The sequence below is a fragment of the Mytilus californianus genome, unplaced genomic scaffold (genome assembly GCF_021869535.1).
Source record: "Mytilus californianus isolate M0D057914Y unplaced genomic scaffold, xbMytCali1.0.p SCAF_7, whole genome shotgun sequence".
Lineage (NCBI taxonomy): Eukaryota > Metazoa > Mollusca > Bivalvia > Mytilida > Mytilidae > Mytilus > Mytilus californianus.
The window spans coordinates 100,066,946-100,075,246 of NW_026262723.1; the positions used below are offsets into that span (position 1 = coordinate 100,066,946).

An 8,301-nucleotide genomic window follows, 5' to 3' on the forward strand; every position below is an offset into this window, starting at 1 on the left:
TTGAATTGAAATGATTGATTGTGAATAGAATAAGATAATGATGATGTTAAAACACCTATATTAAAAATATGTAATTGTGTGTAGATTCTTGCACATTTCAATTGAAAGCAATGTTGGATAGTTGTGAATAGAAAAGTGTATATATACAGCTACAGCTACAGTATTTGAATATACATTTTAAAGCTCGACTATTTTATTTGTCACTTGGGAATGTACATTTTTTTTCATAACCCTTTTGTAAATCCCAGTTTCTACAAACCAGATGTCTAATGCAAATTGCACAAACCAATCGCAATATAAATTTAAGCACTCAGTTTGCTTTATAATCTGGATGCATTTATTTTATCTATCATATCTTCATATTTTGTTTCCTGCATGGATGCCTTCAATTATTCTCAACTCGTTATTGAAGCTGTCTGTACTCATGGTAGATGTATAGATAAATTTAAAGTCCAATTTCCATGTGAACCGAAACCCTGTGGCATGCAACTTATAAGAAGGTTTCGTATATTTTTTTTGAGAGTGACACACCAGCTTCATAGGGACCTCTTATATAGAGATTTGTTTTGGTCTCATAAAACATCTCAAGTTTTAAGGATTTCATGATTTTAATTAAATCAATCCAAATAATCTACAGGAAAACTTGGTTTCGAAGAATATCTTATTTTCAGAAGTTTTATGAACACCTGAACATACTCTCAAAAGAACCAATTAATATAAAAAGATATGTAGCTATATAGATACCAGGATTAAAATGTTGTACGCCAGACTCGAGTTAAGTCTACAAAGAATTAACAGTGACGCTCGAATAAAAAAAGTTAAAAAGGCCAAATAAAGTACGAAGTTAAATAATCTATTCCTTGGTTGGAAAATCCTTAGCATTCGAAAATGTCAAAGTTTATAATAGGACAGTGACTCAAAAAAGAAAACAACAGAGAAACAGCTAGAGGTCAGAATACCGTAAGTAATGATAACCGTGCTTGAAAGTCACATGTCAAGCTCTTACTGCCGTGTTATGAATTTAGATAAGAAAAGCAAAAATTCGCATTCACGAATGAAATTGATATGCATGCATACGTTGCATATAATTTCCATAAATGTAATAACTGTTCAAACCTGCGAGACATAATGCACGTATATATGACAATTTTAATTATAATATTCTATTAAGAATAAATTCAGTCTCAGTTTAAACTTAATAATGAATATTCTCTTTCTCCTTTCAGACCACTGTGTTTCCGACCTAAGATAAATATTTTAAACAGAAATATCGTTTTCTTAATTTTCTTCATGCTTTCCGACAATTTCCCATGCTATGATTGAAATACAAAATATCAAATGATAAACATTCAGAACTAATCAGTTTATTCCGGGACATTATATATCAATAAACTATTCCCAGGTTTATTGTCACAATGCACAATGTATTAAATACTACACACATTACGCGTACAGAGACCGTCTCAAAGCATGAATTATATAATTGCGTTATCATTATACTTGATATTTAATAAACATTCACATTATTAAAACACATATGTTTTGTCAAAAGGCAAATAGGTTCTAACATATAAATGATTTTTTGACTGCAACCTAGTCTTTACTTGTTTTACTTTCCAATCTACAAATGAACTTTGATTGTTGAAATATACAATGTCACGTGGTAGCCTATCCATAGATGGACCATATCAAAGACATAAATAACTACCGGTATAAATGATCGAAAATTTTCGAGACGTTCCGAGAATCTTGATTCCGAGGATATCGAATGGCCCATAGACACTCCCAAAACTCACCAATATATAAGCATGAACCCCTCAGGGGGTTCACGCAAATATCTTCTGACACAATAATATAATCAATAACACTACAACCTCCTCTAGCATCAAAATATGTACAGTTTCCCAATATTTTTTTTAATAATGATAAAAGTATCAATCCGGTTTATTATAAACATCAACATCTATTCGTTTGTAATCAGCTTTGAAAGCTATCAACATTGGCACTGTTACAACTATACAACCAATTAATGTCCAGTTTGGCCATATCGGTCCTAAAATTGGAAAACAAGTTAAATAATTAAACTATAAATGATACAGTAGATACTAAGGAAACACTCTTTCTAAAAACAAAATTCGCATAAAAAAACAGTTTTGCCAAAAAAAGAATGAAACTGGTACGCTGTATACATATCAACAACAAACAGTACTGAAAACTAAAAACAAACAGAAAAACAGGTTAATAAGCTCCACATACAGTACCTGTTCTACATTTTTGACGAAGTTTTAATCAGAATTATAACCTAGGACTAAGTACGGTTAAGTCTAAAAAAAAGCAACTTGAATACTAGAATTCATTGGATACATTTTTAATTACTGAATTATGCATCTAAAGTCATACAGTATGTACAAATGCTCACCTTTTTCGTTCTTTTTTTTTATGAATGAGTTGCGGTGGTTGACCCGAGGTCAATAGGCGTATTGGACGTTATTGCTCAATCTACTTTTATTGTGAATTAATTTAAGGTTTGTTACATTGGAAATGGACAGGGAATGCACGAATGTGAAAGTAGTCTAATATTCAGATTGTCACTGAAATACCAAATTAACTTAAAATATACTTACCTGTGTACATTATTTTATTTAACACCATTTTGTCCAAGGTTATAGTTGTCTTTTTGACATTGTGTCATAGATCAAATTTATTCGTTCAGTGTATGTTTACTTGTTTTTGTTAATATGTCTTTTTGATTGAGTTAAGCCATTTCAATTAATATTTTATAGTGTGTCTTTCTATGTTGTAATGTTACACTACTATTTCAGGTTAGGGCGAAGGTTGGCGCCTGTTAAAACGTTTAAAACCCCTGCATTTTGTTTGCACCTGTCCTAAGTCCGGAACCTGTTTCAGTGGTTGTCGTTCGTTGATGTGGTTCTTTTGAAAGTGCTTCTCGTTTCTCGTTTTTTTTATATAGATTAGACCGTTGGTTTTCCTGTTTGAACTGTTTTACATTAGTCGTTTTGGGGCCCTTTATAGCTTGCTGTTCGGTGTGAGCCAAGGCTCCGTGTTGAAGGCCGTACTTTGACCTATAATTGTTTACTTTTTACACATGTGACTTTGATGAAGAGTTGTCTCATTGGCACTCATAACACATCTTCTTATTTATATTAGCTTGATAAGAACACAGTTTAACAGATATGTTATTCTGTCTTTAATCCTCTATAAGGCCAACGACCAAATTTACCGTTCATTGAGTTGTTTCCCATGCCAATGGGTATATACATCCTTTTCTCTTTTTGTCATTTTTTCTTATTTCCGCACTTTTCTTCGTACGTAATTGACGATAAGGAATTTAAAATAAGTTTCTGATAGAATGATTTAGGTAAAGCATTTTGTTGGAACATTTGTAAACGATGAAGATTTCATATTGATCTTCATCTGAGCAACGTCGAATAGAAACCGACCTTATGCAAGTGCACGTATACATGTACATGTATAAGACTTTGCTTGATTTGGAACATTCAAATACGAAATAAAAGATAAATTTTGGTCTGTTTTGTTTGGTTTTTATAGCAACTCAATTTTTAAACAGTTACAGACTTTGCATAGAGATTTTTTCAACCCAAAATAAGTTAACAGGTGTATTAATATTGATTTGCATAAGGTCGATTTCTATCCGACACAGCTCATCTTATGGAGAGAGAAACTATGCCATTAAATTGAAAGATAAGTTATAATGTGATATAATGAATTTGTTTACCTAATCAAATGTCTATGTGAAAAGTTCCATTTACGCACTTAACTTGGCATCTTAGATTATTTTGAGGTGTTGTCGAAATATAAGGAATAGTCCAATATTTTATATTATCCGCCAAAAAGTTACCGCTTTGGCACTGGTGCGACTTTTCTGACACTTTCGATATTTTATTCTTAGAATTTTTGACGAATAAATGTCTTTCTGATACAAATGTAGTTGTGTAGAGAATGTCAATGAGACAACAATCCAGCAATCCAAGTTTTCTTATAATAGACAACTTGTTAAAGGTTAAGTTTTATGCTGATATTTATTTTTGATAAATCATTTGATACACTTTTTTGTTGCTTACATATAGATGGTTTTTATTTTTTATTTCACATTTTCAACATTCATAATTTGTGTATAATAGTGGCAGCTAAAAATAATAAAACAAATTCAAGTAGAAAACCTGTCAACTCGGCAGCTTGCGTTCAAAGACAAAATAGGGTTGTTACGGTAATATGTTTCGATTACTTTAATACAATCAAATGAGAATATTACAGATACTTACCAATGTTTGGAATTAATGAAAGAAGTAAAAAAATGGTTCCAGTGATATTTAATGCTAATGTCATGAAACCAGTCGTGACACCTTCCGCTATTGGATATGTTGTCTCACAGCTAAGTTCGAAAAATAGTGGCATTGCTCCGCCCACTAATGTACTGCCTCCTATACAAGTGAAATAAAGGACTCCTACAAATGGAATTATAAACAATAAGTTTCAATGAAAACTCCATTAAAATAAATTAAAAAAAAAACCTTAAAAATATGTGTTCTATTGTTACATTTGTTTGTGAAGTCACAATGACTCTTTTTGCATCATTGCTTACAAATTTGACTATATGACTAGGGTAACATATCTGATATAAAGAAATCAATGAACAAATAGACTCATTTCGCATTGATCTATAATTATAAAATTCCTAATAGGTAGACATATATACTTATCTATATCCCATTCTAACAATTCACCTGTATAAGGATGTATGACATTCGTACACATAAGAGTAAAGATGACGAAGAATATCGCTGCCACAGAATACACTACAACAAGGAACGACTTTATTCTTTTCATAAAAATGTCCGAAAATCTGAAATGTAACCATTAACATAAAGTACTTTTAAAAAAAATAATAATTCTTCAATCTTTTATGATAGATTGAAAAATATGAGTATTAATATTTGTTTTCCGTTTATTTGTTTTATAGATAAATCAGGCCGTTAGTTTTCTCATTTGAATTGATTTGCATTTGTCATTTCGGGGCCTTTTATAGCTTACTCTGTGGTATGGGTTTTGATCATTGTCGAAGGCCGTACGGTGATCTATGATTTTTAACTTCTACGTAATTTGGTCTCTGGTAGAGAGTTGTCTCATTGGCAATCATACCGCATCTGATTTCTATATAAAGAACAATAATTCTATGTAATATTAAAGTGAGTCCGCAGTATTAGAAGTCGACAACAATGCAAAGTCGGATTTTAAGTATTTTATGTAATATGATATTTTAGGTAGACATTTCCCTCCATTGGACTCTTAAGTTCAAACGAAATTATGTCTCTTGTACAAGTATATTGTCCTCAATCCTCGCGGGAATCATACACTCAATCACTAGTATTTCGGTACTATTATGATATAAATAAATATTTTACTAAATTTTCAATCTATAAATTAAGATGACTTCAGACGGATTTGGCTGTACTGTTTAAGCTCATTTGTTTTGATTTTCAAATTGAAAAAAATATGACCTCCCCCCTCAAAAGTTTAATGGCTGTTCCCTTATATAAGTGTGAAATGTTTTGGTTATCTTCTTCAACTTTTTACCTATATAGAGTAAAATCCGCAAAGAAGTCAATACTTTGGTACTGCCACAATTATAGGGACTTATTCTGATTATAAATTCAGCGTATAAACTTGATGATTGTACTAAAAGTAAATCAAGCGGTAGGAAAAAGTATAAATCGGGTAAGAATTAAATAAATCTTTTTTTCATATTTCATCGACAAGATTTTATGTCATTTCTGTTAATTTACTGTACCTTGAAAGAAGTATTCCAAATATTGTTCCTCCAATACTTCCGTAAAAGTCTAGCCAACCAGCTTCTTTCTGTCAGATATAAGAAGAACATGTTGACACATAATTTCCTTGGACATCTCTAAATATAAAATATTGTTTCATATAACTTACATATAACAATGGCAATCACATTGACAACAAGGAAGATATTTTTTTAGTCGCATTCTTCTACTTTAAAGATCTAAAATAAGCTGTGATCGTTCAATCAGAACCCTTTCACCGGTAACTCGGGAGCGATTAAAGTCTGATTTTTTTGTACTTTTACCAACCAAAAATGGATAAAACGATTATCCAGACTCTACAACATACGAAACGTTTGAAGGCACTGTACTTGGCATGATATACCTGTGAGATTCCAAAAGGTTTCAAGTTTACATCCAACACTGATCCCCATGAACCATAGACTCCTGAAGGAATGGCAAACATTAAAGCTATGTGCCAAAACTTCCACATCCTTAAATAAACAAAGGAACATGAACATAAGTGTACACATTACTAAAATAAACAAGAACAAACAAACATTTTGAAATTAAATTTACATTATACTTTTTTTTTTGCATAGAAATTTTGTAGTTTGTTCTGGATATTACTAGATATATGGTCTGTACTGGTTATAAAGATGTTGTGAGGATTCTTCTATGAAGTACAGCAACTGATATAAGTGTTTAGGACGGCATGATTTCATATCAGCAGAAGTTCGGTACTTGTTTCTTTCTAAAAAGAAATGCACTACGAAATAACAGTGTTCTAGGACCTTTTTGACAAAAAAAAATCTGAATAATGACAAACACTGTGTTTTCATGTGACATTTTCTCGCTTACTTGAAAAGTTTAATCGTGCCTTCTTTGAAATATGTTCGCTTCATACCAGCCGATTCACTAGGAGGTGTTGGAGGCGCATTGGGAAAATATATGAATACAGTTATCATCAATAAAGCCGCCACTCCAAATTCTGAATTAAAATTATGTAAAATATGACATGCAAATGAAAATAAGGCATATACATTGTATTTAGTTTAGAAAATATTGTAAATTTGGTTAGTTTTCCATATTTGTACCTATTGTTTTTTTATTTCATGTGTTATAAATTTTAGTTGGGATATCTTTTTTCAAGATATTTTGTGTTCTTTATTTACATAATTAAACTTTGGATTTTGTTTTGAATGCATTTGTAAAGACAATTTCATATGTTTAATTTTAGTATAAGCAAAAAGAGTTAATGTTTTTCATTTAATTCATTTAGAAAAGAGAGGCGAAAGATACCAGAGGGACATTCAAACTCATAAGTCGAAAATAAACTGACAACGCCATGGCTTAAAAAGAAAAAGACCAACAGATAAACAATAGTACACAAAACACAACATAGACACATAAAGACTGAGCAACACGAACCCCACCAAAATCTGGGGGGTGATCTTAGGGCTCCAGAAGGGTAAGCAGATCCTGTTCCACATGTGGCACCCGTCGTGTTGCTCATTACAAGTTCAAACATGCAGGTAAGAAACATTTTAAATTGTAGCAGTCTAACTAGACCACTTTGTTGGGTAATGTATTTTATATTGTAGCAGTTTAACCAGACCACTTTGTTGGGTAATGTATTTTATATTGTAGCAGTCTAGCTAGACCACTTTGTTGGGTAATGTTTTCTTATGAACCAGACATGTTCATATCCCATCCGTTTGGCAACATGTCAAAAAGACTATTTTACATATATTAAGACATTTTTTGTTTGGCAAACAGAAAGTACGAAAACAAAAACAGATTTCTAGTTGAAGAACCGTACACAAAATATACCCTGTCCTCTTTGCTCTTGCTCCGACAAAACATTTGCTTTCTGCAGAGACATATAAAAAAATATGATATAGTTTCCTTGTGCCCAATGCGTGTTTCTAGAATAACCATCCGGTACGCTCAAGACTAACTGTTCGGAAAGTAAAAATTTTGAAGCGGCGGTTAATTACGGAAGCCGATAAGGGTCATTAAAAAAAAATTATGTCGTAATTACGACATAGCATGTCGTAATAACGACATAACTATGTCGTAATTCCGACATAGCATGTCGTAATAACGACATCACTATGTCGTAATTACGACATCGCTATGTCGTAATAACGACATCCTTATGTCGTTATAACGACATCGCTATATATATAAAATAGTATGTATTATGATTGCCAAGAGACTATATGACACAGAAATTAACAACTATAGGTCATAATAATGCCTTCAAAAATGAGAAAAGCCCCACATAGTCAGCTATAAAAGGCCCCGAAATGACAAATGTTAAACAATTTAATTCAAACGAGAAAACTAACGGCTTTATTAATGTACAAAAAATGAAAAAAAAAACAAATATGTTACACAGCAACAAACGACAACCACTGAATTACAGGCTCCTGATCGCTATGTCATAATTACGACAACCTTAGCGTTG

The 8,301-nt window shown here is 31.8% G+C and overlaps 1 protein-coding gene across 1 annotated transcript; it reads right to left on the minus strand.

Moving 5' to 3' along the window:
• Positions 1 to 1,344: 1,344 nt before the first annotated feature.
• On the minus strand, positions 1,345 to 6,316 carry LOC127709882 (solute carrier family 49 member 4-like). Its single transcript, XM_052215565.1, has 5 exons — positions 6,214 to 6,316; positions 5,831 to 5,898; positions 4,767 to 4,885; positions 4,305 to 4,487; positions 1,345 to 2,053 (listed from the first exon to the last, which is right to left on the minus strand). The coding sequence occupies exons 1-5, from the start codon at positions 6,292 to 6,294 to the stop codon at positions 1,935 to 1,937; spliced, it is 570 nt and encodes a 189-aa protein (XP_052071525.1). The 5' UTR covers positions 6,295 to 6,316; the 3' UTR covers positions 1,345 to 1,934.
• Positions 6,317 to 8,301: the final 1,985 nt, after the last annotated feature.